Source organism: Peromyscus eremicus, chromosome 7 (assembly GCF_949786415.1).
Source record: "Peromyscus eremicus chromosome 7, PerEre_H2_v1, whole genome shotgun sequence".
Lineage (NCBI taxonomy): Eukaryota > Metazoa > Chordata > Mammalia > Rodentia > Cricetidae > Peromyscus > Peromyscus eremicus.
The window spans coordinates 49,984,520-50,008,697 of NC_081422.1; the positions used below are offsets into that span (position 1 = coordinate 49,984,520).

Here is a 24,178-nt window from a genome sequence, read left to right on the forward strand (position 1 = left end):
GAGGCAGAGGTAGTCCAATCTCTGTGAGTCTGAGGCCAGCCTAGTCTACATAAGGAGTTTCAGGCCAGAGGGGCAACAAAGTGAGAGCCTGTCTCAACAAACCCCTCTATTTCAGCCTACTGAAGTGCTTCTTAGCCTTCTCTTGGGTGTTTTCCTTCCTTCTGTGTACAGTCTCTTTTACGGTAGCTATTAATTTGTATCCAACTCCACACTAGACTCTGGGCTCCCCCAAATCAGTGTTGTTAGTACCCAATTTACATCTGGCACACGGCAAATGCTCAGTGAGGGCCACTGGATAAGATCATGATGGGATATGAAAGAAGAGAAACCTGTTTTCCATATATGTAAATGAGGAAATTTCCAGATAAATCCATGTGTTAACCTTCCGAATAATATTACATCAAGGGTAGAGATGGAAGCACCAAGGCAAAAATTGAGTTCTAATTCAAGTCAGTTTGCCTCAGTTGCTTTCCCTACTGAAATGAGACGATTAATGACCTTTAGATTTCTTTCAAGTGCCACAGACTTCAGCTGACTGAATTGTATAAGCACAAGGTAAAGACCACAAACTACACACCAACCGCATACAGAAATGCTTATCTTGGTGATGGTCATTTAAATTCAAAACGAGTAGAGGCGACATAGACAAAACGCTGGCACGTTTGCAATACTGTGCACTACAGAGGAAGAGCCAGGACCCAAAGGGCTTGTCGTCTGAGAGAACACCAGGTAGGGACTAAGTGGGCAGAGTGGTGGCTGTAAACTGGTGTCCATGTCCAGTTGACAGAGCTGGTCCTGTCCCCAGACTCTGCACCGTGTTGTAGTGACTAGTTCCTGATTCTGTTCTCAGAAAGGCAGACTTTGTCCCCCTCCCTGGACAGAAAGTAACCCTGTGAGGAGACCCGAACACAGGCTGTCTTTGCTTCCCTGAAGTCTCAGACAGTGTTAATCTTCCTATGACTGTCACAGAGGTGAGGGACTGGGTCAGGGTAAGGAAGATCACGTGGGTTTAGGGATCCTGTTTGTAATGGACTAAATCAATGTTCATTTTAGAAGAAATGCCTTTCTCATAAAACACTGTGCACACACCACCTGTATTCTATGTACCATGGATACAGATGGGGTGGATTTCTTTAAGAAGTGAGATTTTATAAGCTTCAAATTACTTGTTTCTTTATGACAAACCTTTAAAACATTCAATGAAAGAAAATTCAAAATACAAAACATGCCGTTAAGAATTTAATTTTAAGCAAACTACTTTATTGAATATCTTTGCTATACTTCAGGGATGTATCATATTCTAATCAAATCACTACTCTGAATGACTCTCCCTCAGAGAGAAAACACTCAGGAGATTCCCTGTCCTTTCTAGAGAACTGTTACTTTTTAATTTATTAGTTTTATGAGTATGTGCCTGCTGGGCACATGCATGCCTGGAAGTCAGAGAACAAGTTTGGGAGTCAGTTCTTTCCTTCAACCCCGAGTGCTAGGGATCAAAGTCACGCCACCAGGCTTCCGTGGGTTTTAACCACTGTTTCAACCATCCTGTTGGCCTGAGGATGATCGTTTCTGAGGACACCTTACAGGGTGGTGCTCAAGCCCACAGTAATCACTTGCACTTTGCTTTAACCACACTCTGAGTTATAAGTGCCCTCATGGAGCTACAGTTGTTGGCTGACTCCTTTGTTCAGTACGTTGTTAGAAGGAAAAGTAGAGAAAAGCAAGTCTAGGAGAGTGCTGAAAGGAGAAGACAACAAGACCACAGTGAGGCTGTGCTGTTCTGGGCTAATGGCCTGGTTTGGCTTGGTATATGTTTTGTTGCTGACTCACTGACTGCCAGAGAAGCTCTTGGTACTTCTGGATCTCAGCAGAAGAGGAAGTGGATCATTCAGGTCTTTAGACAGTCAAGTTCATGTTCATGACCCCAGTGAAAAACAGACTCTGGCAGGAGTATGTATCCCACCCTCAGAAAATGCAATCCATGTCACAATGTAGAAAACCAATGACAAGGGAAAGATAGGGGAGGAGCTGAGTGCATGCCACACAGCAGTGAAATTCAAAGACAGGCAACAAACACTTAAGTGATTCTCCAACACGTGAGTCTTACCTTCCAGTGACAGCAAAGCATAGGGTACACATCCCACGTAAGAATCCTGTGGCATGCTGCAGAAATGTGGCTATCTTGGGATTCTCATCCACTGGGCCTTGCACTGAGAGGAAGCAGCCATGCAGTCTGTCAATCAGACCCATGTTCACCACATAGCTAGTGAGAGAGAACAGTATGTTTCAGTCTGCACAGGTGGCAATGCCTTCATCTTCCATGATAAATCTTACCATATCCAAGCTTGGATCCTTCAACATGCAGACAGAACATAGGTTTGAATAAAGCTACATAAGAACCAATATTCTTAGATTTAGTACTAAATAATCAGCTATTCTCTGATCATTCTTCCTGTTCTGAAGAGTCTGACAATAGGTGAAACATTTTGTAATGAGCTCTCCAGTCTTTTTTCCCCCCTCCAAGACAGGGTTTCTCTGTGTAGCCTTGGCTGTCCTGGAACTCGCTCTGTAGACCAGGCTGGCCTTCGAACTCAGAGAGATCCACCTGCTACTGCCTCCAGAGTGCTGGGATTAAAGGCATGCACCACTACCACCTGGGTACAGTCCTAATTAGTACATTTTTTAAGGATTAGGTAATCGAATTCACCACAACATAGGGGTTTAGAAGACAAAACGATGCTTCCCAGATATACTTTCAAAAACTAATTTATTGTTTGACAATTTCACACATACACACACACACACACACACACACACACACACACACACACACACTGCATTCTGGTTTCACTGACCACCTCACAATTTCTTATCCTCTTCTTTCAATAATCCCCATCCCACTGGCATGTGTTTTGTTTTGTGGTCCACTGAGTTTCCCCAGGACTGCCCACATGGGTATACTACTCAAATACTCTCGTTAACATTTTAAACTTCTAATGCCGACTTCAGGTTCTCCATTTAAAAAAAAAATCACCATTAAGAATGTGAGAAACATTAAAACTTTTACTTGTAAAAATAAAAGATGCATAACCTTAATTGAATCACAAGGACAAACTAGGAATGTTCCACAAGGTAATTTTCCATTCCCACTGAAAATTGTCAGTATCATGAGAGATGGAGACTAAGAATGAAAACAATTTCAAATGAAAGCACACAAAAGAGATCTAGCAAGTAAACTCAGTGTGTGATACTAGACAGGACTGTAGACAAAAAAGAAATCTGTAACATCACCACACACAGGAGTCATAGTCACAGGACTTGGAGAAATCAAGACCGTAGGGATCTGGAAGCTTCATCCCTAGTGACTAGCTTTCATAATATTGGAAGGTTCTATGCTACTGAGGGAGAAAAGTAATCACCACTCTTGCCCAGCTGTAAACCCTGTGAGCTACGCTAACAACTGACCTGCCAATATATGCCAACTGGTGCAATGGTGTGTGAATGTTACAGGAGTAACCCACCACTTTCCCTCTTTAAAGCCTGCTCTACAAGATAGAACTCATGCCTGGTAACATTTACTAGGTCCCAAATACCTGGGGCTGGTGAGGTTGTAGCTTTGGGGCTAAAACAATACTATTATTCTGCTAAATGGACATAGTAACAAATTTTCCCCTAAGTTCTTTTTTTGTTGTTATTTTTGTTTGGTTTTTTGAGACAGGGCTTCTCTGTGTTGCCAGGGCTGTCCTGGAACTCACTCAGTAGACCAGGCTGGCTTCCAACTCACAGAGATTCACATGCCTCTGCCTCCTTAGTACTGGGTTTAAAGGCGAGCGCCACCACCGTCTGGCTAAGTTCTTATTTGTATACCCACAGATTAATGCATTTATCAGCCCTCATCAGAGAAGCCTCTTTTTGCTGTAAATGGTGGTTAACACAGGGACCCACACTTAGTTCGTGTGCGGAGAATAAGAGTGATGTTCCAGATGGGACATCTATATCATCCTTCTTCCCTCTGCAAGGCTCGCTGCAGAAGAGGGGGTGGGAAGATCATCTGCAGAGGAACAGTGTTTGCCAGACATGACTGTGACATTGCAGCAGTGAAGACAATGTCCACAACACCTGCATAGCATTAAGACAGCCAAAATCCAAGCATGGATGGGGAAAAGGCTCATCAGTCCCACTCCTAGTTGAGGGGCTATTGGCAACCAATGGCTGCTGAGGGAAGGAATGTCAGTTTTCTTCAGGGATGAGGCTGCTGAGCACTACCCATGCTTCTGCACCCTGTGTATCTTACATACTGTAGCACTAAATGGATTTAGTGGGTTTAAAAACAAACAAACAAAAACCACAAGCAGTTGGAGGGAAAGTGGTGGTGGAGAGACAAAGGAATTAGGAGGGAAAGAATTGGAATGGATTTGATCACAGCACATTTTCTTCATGTGTGAAATTCTCAAACAAAATATTTCCCAGAATTAGCCTGAAAATCCATCAAGTTCTCTGATTTTTCAATTTTCCAAAATTCTTTTGTCATTTCCATATAAATGAAAGAAGCAACTTGTATCAGTCCTAGTCAACACCACAGTTGAAATGGTATTTTCATAACATTTAATCTTCTGATCCACAGATATGAAATATATCTACAATAATTAGGTCTCTTAAGTTTTTTTAGCAATGCTTTGTAGAGGCATTATATTTGTCTCTCGATATTTAGTTGGAGGTATTTGATATTTTTGGATGCTTTTATACATTATATTATTTTTAAAATTATAATTCCTAATTATTCAGTGCTATATGTAAGTTTTTTTTAATAAAAATCAGTTTATAATAGTATCAAAAACATGAAGCATTTTAAAACTGAACATAGCTTCAAAACTTCTACATAACACTGAGTTTTACATAAGTTGTATGTTTATCCTCCAACTCTTGGAAAAATTTACTTATTTAGTTGTAGTTTTTACTTTCTTGGTAGATTACATGTTTTATACATATGCTATTATGATATTACAAGCAACAGTTATTTCTTCCTTTATAAACTCAGTGTCACTCATCTCCCCCTTAACTCATTAAGCTATTGAGAACTTTCAGTATAATGCTGAAACAAAAGTTCTAAGAGGGATGGTTCAGTAAAGTGCCTGCCACACAAGCATGAAGAACTGAGTTTGGAGATACCTAGCACCCATACAAAGGCTGGGTGTTTATAACCCCAGCACTGGGAAGGATGGAGACAGGTAGATTCCTGGAGTTCACTGGCCACCAAGCTAGCCAAATCAAATATGCACTAGAATCAATCAGACTTAGTCTCAAAAAACATGATGGAGAGTAACTGAGGAAGATACCCAATACTGACCTTTAACCTCCATATTCACATGTGTACACACCCACATAAAGTGTACATGTAACACACACACACACACACACACACACACACACACAGAATTTGTTTCTTCTTTTGAGAAGAAGTGCCTATTCAGACAACTTGCCCGTTTTAAAATAGGGTTACTTTCCTAACACTAAGTTATTTGAGTTCTTTGTGCACTTTGGATATTAATCTGTAATCAGATGATTAACTGGCAAAGATATTTTAATTCAGTAGGTTGTCCCCTCACTGTGTTGACTGTTTCTTTACTTCTAGGTTTCCTGTGTTTCAACACTAGTGAAGAAACTGTTGCCTTTGGCATTTCCCTCCAGCACTTTCAGAGTTTCAGGCACTAGTTAAGGTCTCTGATCCAATTGAAGTTGATAATCATATACCATAAGAAAAGAGGGATTTCTTTTCAATTTCTATTGTAGATCTCCAGCTTTCCCAGCACCATTTACTAAAGATGCTGTCCTTTCCCCAGTGCATATTTTTGGTGCTTTTTTTGAAGAGTTAGCTTAAAGATATATGGATTTATCTGTGGGTCCTTTCCTCTTCCACTGGTCTATATATTCTGTGCCAGCAGTATGCTGTTTCTGCTAATGTGATCCTGAGTATGTCTTGAAATCAGGTGTCATGATGCCTCCAGTTTCCTCTTTTTGTTCAGGACAGCTTTGTCTAATTGGGGGTCTTTCGTGGTTCCTTTTGAATTTTAGGATTGCTTTTCAAGATCTGTGAAGAATTGGTATTTTGATGGGGACTTCCCTAAATTTACAGATCCCTTTGGATATGGCCATTTAAACAATATTAATTCTTCTAATCCTACGAATGGCTTATATCCTGTAAAATACCGTATGTACTGAGCTGATCAGGAAGGACATGACCAGGAATTCATTTTCCACATCTATCAGATTTCTGCATGTCTTATGAGAGGATGAACTCACACCTTTTATTCTGGACCTTTTTTCTCCCTTCAGTAGTGGAGACTGAATCCAAGGTCTTGTGCTTTGGCTCTTTTCTAACATGGACTGTATAGGAGGACAGAGATGGTGTCTTTCTTCAAAGCACATGACAGGCTTGTTTGATGCCAAATATAGCCAAGACTATGTTCCTTTCCCAGGCAAATGGTCAGCAATCTGTTTCAGCCCACGACAAAGAACTGGGATGTCCTAGGTTTGGGGAGTTTCCTCAGCTGTGACATAAACTCACTTCACGCACAACATCCACTTTGTTTGACCCTTTGTAGTTCCTTTGAACTTGGGCAAAACCAAACCAGTCTCTCTCTGAGAATAACAAAATTCTCTCTCTCTAACCTAGGGAGTTTTCTATCTTTTGCTGTTATCCGACAAACTTTAGCAGGCTAATATTTTAGCTTGACAGAAAGGTACAATCTTCAACCTTTTATTATCCTTGGCAATCAATTATTATGGGTTAACATATTAAAATTGTTCTCCATTTCTAAATAAACCACACTCGGTTATGCTCTAACATGTTGCTGGATTTAACTTCTAACATTTGCCAGGGATTTTCTACACTGTATTCATCACAAGGGATACTGATATGGGATTTTTGGGGGAATACTTTTGTCAGACTTGGTTATTAGTGTTTCTATTGGCATCATAAAGCAAAGTGGTAAGTAGTCTCTCTTCTTTTAGAGGATCTGTGTAATTGGTAGCATTTTTTTTCTCTGAAATGTTTCACAGAATTTACAAATAAAGTCATCTGTAGCTGAAATTTTCTTTGTAGAGGTATTTTTTGGATAGATTTCTGTTTATGCAGAAAAACACCAATTTATATAGATTCAAGGAGTTCAATTAACCTCAGGCAAGATAAGCACAAAGGATCTACATTTAAACAGATTGTTAACTGTGGAAAGTCAAAGACAAAATCATGAGAGAAGCCAACAAAAAAAGGACATATTATTTACAAGAAAAAAGTGATATAAGTAGAGGCTGATTTCTTATAAGAAATGATGGAAGTCAGATGGCAATGGAACACCATCTTTACTATGTTTAAAGAAAAAAAGCACCTTTCAAGGCTGGAACAAACAGTCTCATCAAACAGTCAACGGAAGAAACTGTCTATGGCATACCAATATTAAAGCAGAACTCTAAAATGATGGGTATTTAACACACAGAATGAGAAAAGGGCCAGTGTATCTGAAAGACATACCATCTGAAAGAGTATACAGATCTTCCAAAGTCATGGAATAAGACTAGGTAAATGGAAACAAATACATACAATTGGAGATCTCTTTCTTTTCTTTTGAGCTCAGGTTCTGCAGTGTAGCTTAGGCTGACCTTTAACTCACTGCTTTTCTACTCTGGAGAGTCTGAATTACAAGTTCTGTGCTACCAAGCTCCAGTACAGGTGGTGGGGGAATGGGAGAAAGAACAAGTGAGTAGCTTTACCTGTCTCTGTTTCCTAACAAACAGGTCTGCCACCTTAAACCATGGCGCTAAAGGTTGTTCTTTTCTTCTCTCTCTCTTAAACCACTCCTTATTAGTAACTGTTAGAATTAAGGAAAGTTAGGAATACAGCCCTGTATACTGTTCAGTACACTATCCATACCGAAATGTGATTTAAACTATCATTCTCCAGTGCATGATCCATTAGATAAACGTGATTTAAGCACTATCATTTTCCACCTACTTTTGAGACAGGATCTCTCCCTGAACCTGAAGCACACTGCCTGGCCAGTGAGTCCCCGAATCCACCTGTCTCTGCCCCTTGATGCTGGGGTCACAGGCATGTAACAGGTATACCTAGCTTTTACGTAGATGCTGGGAATTTGAACTTAGTTTCATAGCAGACACTCTTACCCACTGAATGATCTCCTCAGTTCCCTGGTCTAGCACAATTCTCAATTTTTAAAGAGCCAGTAGTCCTTGATGTCTACAGATATAGTAGTCCTACAGTTTTACACTATTGTTTGTGAGTTCCTGGAGACACAGCATATATAAATTTGTAGGTGCCTAATTTCCTATATTAAATCTTTTCAATTTAAATTTGTTCCAGTGGTTTCTGTTTTCTACAACCAAGTTCTGATTGCTAGAATGGTGATGAACAATGCTCCACCTCACTAAAGTACAATATAAATGAAGACAATAGTTGCTTACCAATTGATACCTATGAGAATTATAAAAGCAAGGATATGGGAAATGAGAACTTCTAGTTTTTGATGATAGAAATGGGAAATTATACAGTTACTATGGAGAACAGTGTGGTATTATCTGGTAAAAATGAATATTCATTTATCTTATCATCCACAAATTCCTCTTGTAAGTACACGACCTTGAAACTTATACAAACAGAGAACATGTCTATGAGGATAAAGACTCCATTTTTAGTGAACAGTGCAAGGAAGAATTATTTTCTTATGGGAACGGGTAAATAAATATTATGGGCTTATTCATAGAGCAGAATTGCAGAACAGGTAAAATTAACAACATTAAAACATGTTGAACTTAATTACATCAACTAATAATTGGCAACATACTATCAGAGTATTTATATACACATTAAGGAATGTTGTAGAATATTATTTTAAGGTGTGTTACTCTTGTTTATGTTGCATTTGTTTAACTCTATGAAGCTGTGTTACTTTGCCTGTCTAAAACATTTGATGTTCTAATAAAGAATTGAACAGCCAATAGTGAGGCAGGAGAGAGAAACAGGCAGGGCTGGCAGGCAGAGAGAATAAATGAAGGAGAAACCTGGGAGGAAAAGGAAGAAGTAGCTGGAGAAGGAGGAGGACATCAGTGGCCAGCCACCCAGCTACACAACCAGCCACAGAGTAAGAAAGAAAGGTATACAAAAATTAGAAAAGTAAAAGCCCAGAGGCAAAAGATAGGCAGGTTAATTTAAATTAAGAAAAGCTGGCAAGAAACAAGCCAAGCTGAGGCCAGGCATTCATAATAATAAGCCTCAATTTATTCAGGAGCTGGGTGGCGGGCCCCTCAGAGCAAAAACTAACAACAACAAAGAGTCATAAAAATGTAAAGTAGAATATACTGTTTATGATATTCATACATGCTCTTACAGACACATAGAGCAGGCATGGAAATGATGTATGTTAGCTCCCACACAATGATGTAGGTCTTAGAAGAGAGCAAATGGGGCAAAAGGGACAAAGGTCTAGCTGTGGTATTTGTTTTGTTCACAATAAGAAAAAAAATCCCAAATCTGAGATTAATAGAGAAAAACCATTATCAACTGTTAGAACATAGTATCTACAATATTGTGTTTTGTGCATGTTCATGTATTTAAAAAAATAATAGAACATTTAAACCCTGAAAAAAGATATATTCCTGCCTGTTCTGTGCCAGGTGAGGAGAAGGAGACCTATGTCAGGGTTTGCTCTCAAGTACTGTGCTTGTCAATCATCTTTTAAAAGCCACATTAGTTATCTGGTTTGACAGAAGAACACTGCTACCTTTCCCCCTGACAATACCTTCTTCCTTTAGGAAGGATTTGGCAACTGAAGTAATACATGTGAAAAAACATGCATCCTAGAAGGTGGACTGTAATTGCATTGAAGCATTATGCGAGGCCTTTTGCCTCATGACGGTCAAGGCATGTAGCTAAACTGTCTGGGTGACAGGAATGCAGGGGCTGCTGCATCACAAGAGAGCCTAACAGAGAATGCTGGGACACAGTGACATTCATCAGCAAGGACAAGCAACCGAAAGGACATGAGGAAATTGAATGGGATCAAGCAACTGAGAGAAAGGGCAGAGAGGGTAAAAGTCAAGTGCTCTAAGATAAATGGTTGTGGACCCAAAGGGCCTGGTGCTCTTCAGCAATAAACAGACTTGGGAAAGAGGGCAGGCAGATGGAAGGGTGAGTGAAGGAAGTAATCAAGAGTAAGGAAGATACTGAATGAAACAACAGTTCCCAGAAAGCAGTACAAGAAGCCAGAGGGAATTTATGAACTGTGAAAGAAACACATGCAGAGGAGGGCATTTTCTTTCTCTATTAACCTACCATAAGTTTCAGAGAGCAACAAATTGCATGGATTTGCATCCTAAGATCAGGCAGAAGGCTTGTTGACTGGTGGAGCAATAACTGATTAACACCAGATGGAACCCCGCTGGGAAATTAAACATTCTACCTGATTCAAGATTCACAAGGGGAGAAAAGTTCAGATGCTAAAGTAGGAGTAAATTTCCCTTGAGCAAAGGAGACCTTTGAAGGAAGCAGGCCCTGAACAGGTGTCAGAAACGGCCACATTTGTGTGGAGGAAAGTGTACAGATGTTGAGAGTCTAACTAGATGGGAGCTCCAGTCTCAGCTCTCCTCCCTACTTTTTAACTCATTACATAACCTTGGCCAAAGCACTTAACCTCCCTGAACAATTTCCTCATCTAGTCTAAATTAGAAGCTGTACACTTCTAGGGCTGCAAAGACTCCAACATCTTAACTGTAAGAAGTGCTCCATAAATGGTAACTCTTGTTCTATTAAGTCTGAACTACACATGTGACCGAGGGAGTGCTCAGATACTTCTGAGTGGGGAATGCTGCTATTGACAAGTTTAGGGCTCTGGCACCACCACTGAGAGTGGCAGCTGAGCTCTCCATTGCTTTTCCTTCTTTCTACAAATGACAGTATAGATTCTACCATGAGCTAGGGACAGTGCTGCTGCAAGAACTACAGCCTAAGTTCACATTATTTTAATCTTTTTAACCAAAAACATTTTTTGGAAGAAATGCAGCAATTACCTGAAAAGGTCTTGAATTCGACTGTTAAAAGCATCACCTTGTGAGGGTTTGCTTTTCATTTCCTGTGTTGGTATTTTTGGTGTAGCTGGCCGGCTGTTTCCATCTGGTCGGTTGGCAATCAGACAGCTAAAAACCACAGCACCGGCTCTGAGAAGTCCAGTTGTCAACCCTTCAAAAACTTGTTTATTTGTGTTTCTTCCCAAAACAGCATTATTTTCATCCGGAACATAAATCTAGAAACAAAAAATAGTGAGTGTGCTTCAATAAAACCATGAAAATTAGATAGAGATGATTTGGAACATTTCTAGAATCATAAATAATTTCTGAAAATCCACCTGAGGCAATGAGACATTCAAGTATGTTGGCTCTGAGGTTGGGTGGCCAGTTCAAATCCCAGTTTTGCCTTTATTGATCAGGTGACATTGGGAACACTATTTTTTTTTCTAAATTCTAACTTCTCATTATAAAACAGGAATAATGACATGCCTACATTATACGTTTCTGAGAGGGTTAAATGAGCTAACATACATAAAATGCTTAGGCATGGAGTTAGTACTAAATCAACTCTATTAAAATTTTGTATGAACTAAAGTTTATATATTCATATATTGTTTCACATGAGAATGGATTCTTAAAAATACATATTTTAAATATCTCTATTAGGATAAGATTTGCATTTCTTATTACAAAATCACAAAAAGTTCTTTTTCTAACATGCAAGGTCACATTGTGCCACTCGTCAGACACCTTCACCCTTTCTTTTGAGACGGGGTCTCTCCTGGATGTAAACCTACCCTGCCCTTGGTGACATTACAAGCACATGCAGTGCCCCTGGCTTTTGATGTGGGCTTTGGCGATACAAACTCAGGTCCTCATGCTCGTGAGGCAAGCGCTTTACTGATTTGCCACCTTCCCAGCTCCTCCATGAGGATTTTCATTTAATTACTTTTACCTTTAATTTTGTGAAATTGCATGTTTTAAAGAAGGTTTTTCCTTTATATCTTGCATGACATCTGCTTCCTCTGAGTTCTCCTTCTATATGTTATATTGGAGACTTTCTTTAAACACAGTAATCATGAGGGTTTTTTGTTTTTTGTTTGTTTGTTTTGTTTTTAAACACACTAAAGATTCATGCTCAGGCAAACCAATCAGCATATACAGCCTGGATCCAGTAAAAATCTGTATGACAAGATCTGTGTGACAGGCTTCAACATGCTTGATTAGGGAGAGACCCAGTTTTCCCCCCAGTGGGAGATACTAACTATTAATATTTTAAAGACTGTTTTCTTGGGCCAGTCAATTTCACTATACAGAATCCTGTATTCTTCAAACCTGAAGTGTGTAATATGGTGCCCAGGAGGCAGAGGCTTCTACAAGTCCAAGTGCCACTGATCTGGGAGAAGATTTTTTTTTTTAAGGTAAATTTTTTTTTTAATTAACAAATTTTCTACTCGCCCTACATACCACCCACAGATCCCACTTCCTCCCTCCTCTCCCTCCTCAGTCCTCCCTCCCAAGCCACCCCTGATCCCCACATCCTCCAAATTAGGGTCTGAGAAGATTTTTAATGATTCATATTTCTATATGGCTGGTTGGTGTCTCCAGGTCCTGAATAATTGGTTCAAATTTTTCTGTGAGGGCCGGGGAGGGACAAATACTTTGCTGTGGGATATTCTGTATGCTGTAAATGTGTTGCTCTGATTTGTTGATGAATAAAAAGCTGACTGGCCAGTAGCCAGGCAAGAAGCATAGGTGGGATAAACAGACAAGAATTCCGGGAAGTGGAAGGCTGAGTCAGCAGATGACAGCCTGCCGTCCAGGGAGCAGCATGTAATGGCACACAGGTAAAGCCACAGAACACGTGGCAACATATAGATTAATAGAAATGGGCTGAATTTAAATGTAAGAGCTAGTCACTGGTAGGCCTGAGCTAATGGCCAAGCAGTTTTAATTAATATAAGCTTCTGAGTGATTATTTTATAAGCACCTGTGGGGTCCGTGGGGAGAAAAATTCAGCTACAATACTTGATGTACTCATAGCCGGTGAGACCTCTGGCATACAGAGCATCTAAAACCACCTCTTAAAACATTATTTATTTATTTATTTATAAATATACGTAAGTTATGTGCATTGAGTGTATTCTGGTGCCTGAGGAAGCCAGAAGATGGTGTGGAATCCTCTGGAACTGGAGCTACAGGTGGTTGTATGTGAGTTCTCAGAACTAAATCTGGGTCCTCTTTAAGAGTAGTAAGTACACTTAACCACTTACGTCATCTCTCTAGCCCCTAAACTGTCCCTTATTTAGACTTTCCGACAATCTAACTTCTGGTTTATTTTAAAGCATGCGCACTCACACGCCTATGAATATGAGAGCAAATGCTCTAGAGGCCACAAGGATCTGACCTCCCCGGCACCGGAGTTACAGGCAGTTGTGCAGCATCTAGGGTGGGTGTTGGGAGCCAAATTTGGATCTTCTATAAGACCAGTGTAGGTATTCTTAACCACTGAAGCATCTCTCCAGCCCCATCCTACTCTTTCCAGGCCACCACATAGACCTTCTTTTTATACCTTCCCTCTTGTTCTCTCCCTCTCTTCTTTTTTTCCAGTATAATTACAACAGGCTCAAGCTCCCGTTCCTCCTGCCTCAGCCTTCCGAGAGCCGGGACTCCAGGCATGGGCACTAAGCCTGCCTTCTACGTTCATTTCTGAGGTTGTTTGTAAGACTCATTTTTAAGCCTTTTAGGGTTTGGTGACACAAATTTTCTTCTGGCGCTCTTCCTGCTAGTTTAAAATTTAACTTTTAGCTAATCATCTGCTCTCCAGATAAAAAGAAATATTTACCTTCTTTTCTTTCCCATTCTTGTCCTTTAATGGATTATTAATGTATTTTTTTACTATAAAATTATTGGGCCTATAGATAGAAGGTAATTTATATGTTTGATCACTATATTTTAAAGTTAACTCACCAGAGATAAAAACTTTCTGGTTCTTTCAAACACTACAGAAGAGTATGAGTGATCCATTTTTGGTTAATGTTAGAGGTTTTGAGGTCTTTATCAATTTTTGTATATTTCAACAAGATTATACAGTTTTTTCTACCATGAAATGTTTAAAATAAAGCGCTATTCATGAATGAAGGTTTTTTTTAAATAAACCCTTTGATTACCTAGAAAACCCTTTGTTTTATCTAGTAATTCTATCTTTTAAGAATATAGTTAAGAATCAAGAGGAAAAAGAATTCTGAGATACAAAATTAATGGCCCTTATCTAATTAGTTGTTTATCTCACCTTTAAAAACCTACTTAAACACATGAGCAAGGGAACAGAGCAAGTGCTCTGCTCACCCTTGAGTTTTTATTTGTTTGTTTGTTTTTCCCTGATGAGGGTTGTGTCTACAAAGGCATTTGGAGACTAACAAGGAAGTAACTAACACAGGGGTAAAGAGTAATGCTTGCTGGGTTTTCAAGCTAAGGACTAGCATTGTATCATCCATTTCATCTAAGTTTTACAGATTAAGGAATCAAAGTTCAGAGACTTCAAGCAACACCCAGATTTCAGTTATTTCACAGAAGAGTGGGGCCTTGACCCTGGTCTGTTCTGTTCTAAATAAAGCCCACGGTGTGCTTTCCTGATCAGGCACTCACTCCTCCCTATGAGGCACCTCTTTATTGAAGACTTTGGAGAAACTTTGTCTCTGGAGGACAGAAGGGAAAATTGGTCATGGGCCAAACACTGCTCCATTGATGTCACTTAAAACCCAATGGATTCCATAAGAGCTTTACTACTGGCTAAAGAAAAAGAACAACAGTAAATGGTTGTTGTGGTAATCCTGGCTGAAATGTACTAATCTTAGTGTCCAGAAGCTGTAATGTGGTTTGGGAACCAAATGTTTCATCTGCCTCAAAAAAAAAAAAAAAAAAAAAAAATCAAAATCCAAACATTATGTAAATCAGGTCTGTTTCCATGCTACTCCTCTATTCTCCCCCTATGGGTGACATCTTCTGAATTTTAGAAGTATCATTTTTGCCATGGTGTCATAATGTAAACACAAAGATGGCAGACTCCCTTGAGGCTTGCTGGCATGAACTCTGGGATGTCAGGCCAGGCTCTACAGAACCTCAATATATAAGACAGTATATGACTTTTTGTTTTTTAATCATGATTGCTAAGTGTCAGTGATCTTCAAATCCAATTCAACTGACCTTGCATTTTTTTGCATATAGCCCGCCTCCCTCCAGCCCAGTTTCTTTCCTCCTTTGAATATTGGCCCTTTTACTGATGAAAATTGTGTTAGCTGCTTTTATGTCAACTGGACACAAGCTGGAGTCATTTTGGAAGAGGGAACCTCAATAGAGAATGTGCCTCCACCAGACTAGCCTGTGGGTCATTTTCTTAATTAGTGATTGATGTGGGGGGAGCTGCCCAATGTGGGTGATGCTACCTCTCTGCACGGAGTCCTTAGGTGTATAAGAAAGTAGGATGAACAAGCCACGAGAGCAAGCCAGTCAGCTGCACTCCTCCATGGCCTCTGCTTGAGTTCCTGCCCTGAGTTCCCTCAGTGATGACTGTTACTGGAAGTGTAAGCCAAATCAAATATACCCTTTCTTCCCCAGGTTGGTTATGGTGCTTTATCACAGCAATAGAAACCTTAACTAAGAGTAGTGTTCTTCTCTGTGTAATGTTTGGTTTTTTTTATTCAAATACTCAAAGACATTTTCTTTCTCCCCCTGGATAAACCTGTCCTCTCTCTCAGTTCCAATTTATGGCAATGTTTTAATAGAGACAGTATTTCAGCTAGGAAAGAATATCAAGATAGTCAGAATTAAGGCAAGGAGAGGCCTAGCTTCTTTATAAAGTTGTTCAAAACCAGTTTTGATAGGAAGAAGAAGCAGTGGAACTCCACGGAAAAGGTGCACACACTGCTGAGGACCACTATTCACAGCAGTACCGCTGCTTCCCTTCTATGTGAGGGATGCTGTCACCTGCAGAGGTGACATGGAAGCAGCCTGCTCTCTTGGATACCTTTAATAGCTGAGATACATAGTTACAGAGTCCTGCTGTCTGCTTAGGATCATAATGCAATTTGAATTCACTTCCTGCAGAGCAGCCAGGCCAGTGGCAATGCTGAAAGATTCCGGGTCACCACACTGCTGCCCAGGGCCCTGTCTAGTGTACACCTGGTCTACTTAGGTGTGGAACACATCCCAGTCTGGGGAGGGTAACTTGTTGTGGGCAGAGGAAGGTCACCTGCTTAGCTTACAGCTGACTACTACCCCTTGCTGTAGAGCCAGTCTTGTCTTCGGAAAGAGCTATTTAGCTTTTGGCCTTTCTGAATCTGTTACTCTCAGGCAGAAATCTAAAACCATTCTTTTTAAACATATGAAAACTTATTCCTTCGTGTACTTTTCCTTTCCTTTTGTCTTTCTTCCTTGCTTTTCTTTGGATTGAACCACAGGTCCTGTACTGAGTCACCCCACTTCTCTTTAGTATAATATTTTAGACTACTCTGGTATGGTCATTATTTCACTCATAATAGCAGCAAATTATAAGTGGTTTCATATACATATTCTTTAAATAATTTTTTACTGGATCATATTGATTATATATAGTAATTTTAATAACAATATTTTCATATAAGTTTATCAGATACTTTAAAAAAATTTTTTTTGAGACAGGGTTTCTCTGTTTAACAGTGTTGGCTGTCCTGAACTCTTTGTAGACCAGTCTGGCCTCGAACTCACTGAGATCTGCCTGCTTCTGCCTCCCAAGTGCTGGGACAAAAGGCATGTGCCACCACTGCCCAGCTAGTTTATCATATGCTTTGATCACATTTGTTCCCCATTCCATTTTTTCCCCTTCTCCTACTTCATTCCTTTAATCTTGTTAATATTTTCCTGCCCTGTATGTATAAATGATTTTAGGTCTCTATAAAATTTAGGCCCCACAATTGAGAGAAAAGATACAATACTTATCATTTAAACTAAACATTCAGTTTTTTTGTGTGTGTGTAAACAGATGCACATTCTTGCTATGACACATAAGTGACAGTCAGAGGACAACCTGTCAGAGTCAGTCCTCTCCCTCCACCATATGAGTCTCAACTCAGGATGTCAGCTTTGGCAATAAGTACCTTTATCCACTGACACACCTCACTCACCCAATATTCGTCTTTCTCAGTCTGACCTATTTTACTTAATATGATTATCTTTTTTGTCTGTTTCTTGTTTTTCGAGACAGGGTTTCTCTATGTAGTTTTGGTGCCTGTCCTGGATCTTGCTCTGTAGACCACGCTGGCCTCAAACTCACAGAGATCCACCTGCCTCTGCCTCCCGAGTGCTGGGACTAAAGGCATGTGCCACCACCACCCGGCTAATATGATTATCTTTAATTATATCCATTTTCCTTTAAATGGAATAATTTTATTCTGCTTTACAAATAAGTAAAACGCCATTGCATAAATATACCAGTTTAGCTACTCAGTAGTGAACACTTAATTGGTTCCATAATTTTTTGGCTGCAGTGAACAGTGCTCTAATAGTACAGATGTGCATCTTTGTCTGTGCTATGACGACTTCAGCATCCTTTGGGTACATACCCAGGAGCAGTACACACTCACTTGGACATTCTATTTCCAGTTTCTATTCTGACCTGCACAATGGCTGAATAACCTCACATTCCCACTAACAGCGTACACGGCCCATCCCATCTTTGAATGTACCTGTCACTTGTTTTTGTAATGACAGCCATTCCGAATGCAATCTCAGAGTAGCTTTAAATTGACTTTCCCTCTTGGCTAAGATTATTAAACATTTTTTCATGTTTATTGCCATTTTTATGTCATCTTTTGAGAGCTATCTGTTTTATTAGCTCATTTATTGATTGGAAATTTTTTTTTGGGAATTCTTTATATATCAGAGGTAGAGCTGACATTTTTTTCTCCATTTCTGAAGGGTCTTTTTTTTTTTTTTTTAAATCTTTGTACAGACTGTTTCCTGAACTGTGCAGAAACTTTCATATTTCATGTAATCCCACTTGTCAATTTTGGGTTTTACATCTGAGCCTCTGGAATCCCTTGCAGGAAGTCCTTTCCTATTCCTCTTTTAGTGTTTCCCTAATAGTTTCAGAGTTTCAGGTCTTACATTTGAAGTTTTTGGTCAATTCTCAGCTAATTCTTGTGCAGGAGAAGAGACAGAGCTCTAGTTCAATTCCTCTCCATGTAGATACTCCGTTTTCCCACTACCATTTGTAGAAGAGGCTTTTGTCCAATGTGTTTTGGCATCTGTCCCAAATCAGGGGGTTGTAGCAGTATGAGTTTATAACTTGTTTTTTATTCCATTGATTTATGCGGCTTTTAAAAATGAAAACAATTTTTATTTATTGTGCATGAACGTGCATGTGTGTGTGAATGTAGGAGTGTGTATGCCCTGGCACGTGTATAGAGATCAGAAGACAACTTTCAGGAGTTGGTTCTCATCTTCTACCTTATTTGTGGCAGAGTCTCCCTTCTTTTGGCAATGGCCAGTGTATCTCAAGACTAGCTTCCAGCTGATTCTCTTATCCCTTCCTCCTATCTCTTAGCAGAAGTACAGAGATTACAGAGGCTCACAACAACATCTGGCTTTTCATATGGATTCTAGGACAGAACTGAAGTCATTGGGCTGGATGGCAAGCACTCTTTCCTGCTGATCCATTTCCCCGTCCTACTGTGTCTGTTTTTATGCCAGTACCATTTCTTTTGGTTACTACAGCTCTGTAGAAAACCTTAAAATCAAGCAGAGGATACCTCCAGCATTGTTCTTTTTGCTCAGGATTGCTTAGCTGTTTGGGGGTCTTCTGTGCTTTCATATGAATTTCAGGATTGTTTTTCTATTTCTGGAAGAAAGTTATTGGAATTTTGATGGAGGGTTACTCTGGATTTATAGATGGCTTTTTGTTAATACAGGCGTTTCACAATATTAATTTTGCTGATTCAAGAGTATGGGAAGTCTTTCCATCTACTTTCATCTTCAATTTCTTCAGCATTTTAAAATGTTCATAGTGTAGGTCTTTGACTTCCTTGGTTAGGTTGAGTACAAAGTTTTTTTTAAAGCTACTGTGCATAGGTTGTTTTCCTGATTTTGTTCTGAGTGTGTTTATTGCTGTCAGATAGGAACTATTGGCTGCTGATTTTGTATCTAGCTCCTTAAAAGTGTTTATCAGTTCTAAAAGTTCTCTGGTAGAACCATATACATATTCTTATTGCAAAGTATCCTCTTCCTCTCAATATTATTTGATCTTAAAATCTGTTGGAATTTCACAAAAATTTAGGTATAGAAAAAAACCATAAAATAAAAACCTCAATTTTATTTTTGGGAAACCAAGGAAGGTCCAAAGGAGAAACTTTCTCAAGGATCTAGAAACTAATCAGGACTATAATAAGTGCTAGTGTGGACTCTTAAACCCTACCTTAAGAAGAACCGGGGAAAGTAAGTCTTGGAGAGCCATGCAGTTTCTGCAGCTTCTCCTCCCAAATAACAGATTTGTTCCCATCAGTCTGCTAGTCCAGCCACAGAGTGCTCACTAGCTACTCACTGGAGACAGCCAACCCCACTCCAGACAATTCTAGTGCTCCATGATGTACAAGACAATGCCCCAATGGCCTGGATGTCATTGGTCTCTCCCCTCATTTGTGATAATCAGTACAAGGTTCCCTTTGAGAACTATTCAGAATTCAAAACAGGTCTCCTTAACATTGCCTCAGTTTCACCATGTTTCTTACATAAGAGTTTGTAATCCCTTCATCATCCTGACAATTTTATTCTAGAGTGGGATGACATCTTGTTCTCAATACTATTTAACTATCTCACACAACATGAGCTTTTTGTCCAACCTCTACCCCGGGAAGTCATAATACACTCTGGACACATTGATTCAACTTAAATACCAGTCTACGCTATAGTAATAAAAACAGCTTGGTATTGGCATAAAAACCAACATGTGGACCAATGGAATCTGACATTAATCCACATACCTATGAACACCTAATTTTCTACAAGCCAAAACTGTACAATGGAAAAAAGAAAGCATCTTCAACAAATGGTGCTAGCATAACTGGATGTCAACATGTAGAAGATTGCAAATAGATCCATATCTGTCACCATGCACAAAACTCAATCCCTCACCACGCACAAAACTCAAATCCAAGTGGATCAAAGACCTCAACATAAATCCAGCTACACTGAACTTGACAGATGAGAAAGTAGGAAGTAGCCTAGAATGCATTGACACAGGAGACCACTTCCTAAATATAATACCAGTAACACAGACACTGAAAGCAACAATTAATAAATGAGACCTTCTGAAACTGAAAAGCTTCTGTAAGGCAAAGGACACAGTAAATAAGACAAAATGACAGCCTACAGAACGGGAAAAGATCTTCACCAACCCCACAGCTGATAGAGGGCTGATCTCCAAAATATATAAAGAACTCAAGAAACAAGACAGTAAAATACCAAACAATCCAATTAAAAAATGGGCTACAGAGATAAACAGAGAATTCTCAGCAGAAGAATCTCAATGGCCAAAAGACATTTAAGGAATTGCTCAACATCCTTAGTCATCAGGGAAATGCAAATCAAAACGACTCTGAGATGCCATCTTATACCTGTCAGAATGGCTAAGATCAAAAACACTGATAACAGCTTATGTTGGAGAGGATGTGGAACAAGGGGAACTCTCCCCCACTGTTGGAGTGAGTACAAACTTGTACAGCCACTTTGGAAAACAGTATGGTGACTTCTCAGAAAATTGGGAATCAATATACCTCAGGACGCAAGGATACCACTCTTGGGCATATACCCAAGGGATGTTCAATCATATCACAAGGACACATGCTCAACTATGTTCATAGCAGCATCATTTGTAATAGCCAGAACCTGGAAACAATCTATATGCCTCTCCACCGAAGAATGGATAAAGAAAATGTGGTACATACATATAATGGAGAATTATTCAGCTGTAAAAAACAATGACATCATGAAATTTGCAGGCAAATGGATGGAACTAGAAAATATCATCTTGAGTGAGGTAACCCAGACTCAGAAAGACAAACATGGTATGTACTCATTCATGAGTGGATACTAGATATAAAGCAAAGGATAATCAGCTACAACCCATAGCTCCAGAGAAGCTAGGAAACAAGGAGGACCGTAAGAGCGATGCATGGGAAGGGGAAACAGATGAGCTCTCTATGAATAAACTGGAGATGAAGGGGGGCAATAGAAGGGAGGGGATAAGGGATGAGAACATGAGGGAACAGGACAGTTGAGCTGGGGGAGGGGAGGAGTGGGAGAGTTATGAAAGAGATATCTTGATAGAGGGAGACATGATGGGGTAAGGGAGAAACCGGGTGCTAGGGAAATTCCCAGGAATCCACAAGGATGACCCCAGATTAGACTACTAGCAATAGTGGAGAGGGTGCCTGAACTGGTCTACCCCAGTTATCAGATTGGTGAATACCCTAACTGTCATCATAGAGCCTTCATCCAGTAACTGATGAAAGCAGATGCAGAGATCCAGGAGTCTAGTCGAAGAGAGGGAAGAGGGATTATATGCACAAGGGAGGTCAAGATCATGAGGGGGAAATATACAGAGATAACTGAACCAAGCCATAGGAACTCACAAACTTTAGACTGACAGTTGTGGAACCTGCATGGGACCAGACTAGACCCTCTGCATATAGGAGACAGTTGTGTAGCTGGGTCTGTTTGAGGCGCCCCGGGCAGTGTGATCAGGATCTATCCCTGGTGCATGAGCTGGGTTTCTGGATCCCATTACCTATGGTCAGACACCTTGATGGGGGGCGGGGGGTTGGTCTTGCATTAACTGAATGTACCAGGCTTTGCTGTCCCCCCATTGAAGGACTTACCCTTTGGAGGAGGGGATGGGGGCTTGGTTGGCGGGGGGCGGGGGGCAGGGGTGGGAGCGGGAGGAGGGATGAGAGAGAGATCTGTGGTTGGTATGTAAAATGAATATTTTTTTAATTAAAAAAAATACCAGTCTACTGTGACTGTTAAGGTATCTTGGTTTCCTTTGCTAAGGCTGTTTACCCATCTCACTTGTATATCCAATTGCTATTCCTGCCTTCTATGCCTCTTATAACTGGATTCCTATAAACACAAGAATTAAGTCCTAAGGTTCTGAATCCATACAGCTACCAAAAACACACTGGAGTATATTTGGCCAAAATAAAGTTTATTAGTTTTTTTTTTTTTGATCTGCAACCTTACAATGTTTTATAATTTGTAAAACAATTTGTTTTACAAATGCCATTTTGTAAAACAGGAGCCACTGGGGCTAATATATGGTCGGCAGTATAAAAGAGAGTAGTATTTGTGTGCCACCATACATGGTGAATATCTGTGACTATGAAACACCTGGCTTCCTAGCATGTAAATGAGAAATTCCTAAGTCAATTATTTATTATTTTACAGCAAATAATAGCCCTTCTGCTCAGTCATTGAAGATCTTGTAAACAAAAAAAAATTTAACTACAAAAGGCTCTCCCAGGTTTGCTTCCATTGTTCTAAGTTTACTTAACTCATTTATTTTATTTTTAATTGCAATATAGTTATATACTTTCTGCTTCCCTCTCCTCCCTCCAATCCTTCTCATTCCCTTCTCTCAAATCATGTCCCATTTCCTTTAAATATCTTTATCTACATAAATGAATAACAATATGAATATAACCTGCTGAGTCTCTAAGTGTTGCTTGTATGTGTATGGTTTTGGGGCTGACCACTTGGTACTAGATAACAAACTTGGGGTACATCTCTGAGAAAGACTAATTCTCCCCCTCTCTGCCGTTCTTCATTGCCTACAGCTTTTCAAAAACAGCACTACCATTTTTCCAGGTGCAAAAATCCAGAAACCTGAGCCGCATCCCTCTATTGCTACATATCCATTTAAAAATTTTTATCAACTACACATCCTAAAATTTTTCTCTTAATAATATTATTTGTTTAGTAAGTCAAAACAAACACCATTACTTAAAATGATGAGTGGTTCCTAATTAATATCAACTGTTAATATCATCGTAAGTAGGAGCAATTTCCAGCACATATGTCTTTTTGAGCAATTTCCAATCATAAGTCTACTTAAACAAATTCACCTATTACTAAAACTACGAATTTGAGTTAGTAGTGCTGATTTTTTTTTTGGGGGGTGGGAAGCTAGGTATTTTTTGACCCCTTCTTTTGCACACACTACCCACTCTCATAGACAAAGCAACCATTTCCCTTCTCTCAGAATACTGGAAGTCTTCTAGTGGGTCTCTTTGAACCTTTTAATTCACTTCAGTACAAGTAAGTGATGTCACAACATTTTCAGTAGCATCTTACTATAATATCTAGGATTAAAGTCCAAAATCCTTAACTTAGTCTACAGAGTCCAGTGTGCTCTATTTGAGGCAAGTGGGATATATGGGAAGTAGAGCAGACTGGACTCTGAGTTGCCTCAATTGGCTCCTTATTCACGTTTTGTGCATGAGTATTGAGCCTCAATACCCTTCTTTGATGCACCAAACTGTTTGATGCACAGCAGCTGTTCCCAATGCCCTGATTAGCTTCCACCTCTGCAGTTTTGTCCCACTAACACTCACCCTTCAAGACTCATTTTGAACAGTGCTTCTGCAGAGAAGCCTTTGTGATGCTCCTGATTGGCTCAGACTCTGTTTGTGCTCTTCTGGGATCTTACATTCCTTCTCTAGAGCATGTATCACATAAGCTTAATTGCATGGTCATTTTTTCTTACTTGGAAAGTATAAGCTCTATGAAGATTAGAACAAATGCATTTCCATCATGGCTCACCACTTAGTTCCTAGAATAGACTGTCTTGTAGATTACCAGTGCTTAATAAAAGTCTTTTAAGAACAACAATCTAACTAGTACTATCATCTATTGTCATATTAAATGTTTTAGAAAGGAAAAGTAATTTAAGACTTAAAAGTTAGCTAATCACGGAGTTGGAATTTGAACCTAGGTAGTTTTGAATTCAGAATTTTAGTTATATTACTTTTCAAAGGGTATGAGGTACTTCTCAGGAAGCATCTCTCATGATCAATTT

The 24,178-nt window shown here is 39.7% G+C and overlaps 1 protein-coding gene across 4 annotated transcripts in view; it reads right to left on the minus strand.

Annotated features, from left to right (window-relative positions):
• The window catches only part of Scaper (S-phase cyclin A associated protein in the ER), a 366,393-nt gene that overhangs the window by 49,749 nt on the left and 292,466 nt on the right, over positions 1 to 24,178 (minus strand). For all 4 annotated transcript variants that reach the window (XM_059267924.1, XM_059267922.1, XM_059267921.1 and 1 more), the window contains exons 26-27: positions 11,077 to 11,309; positions 2,108 to 2,263 (exon numbers count right to left, since the gene is read on the minus strand). In XM_059267924.1, the coding sequence (XP_059123907.1) occupies positions 2,108 to 2,263; positions 11,077 to 11,309 (389 nt within the window). The remainder of the gene's footprint in view (positions 1 to 2,107; positions 2,264 to 11,076; positions 11,310 to 24,178) is intronic.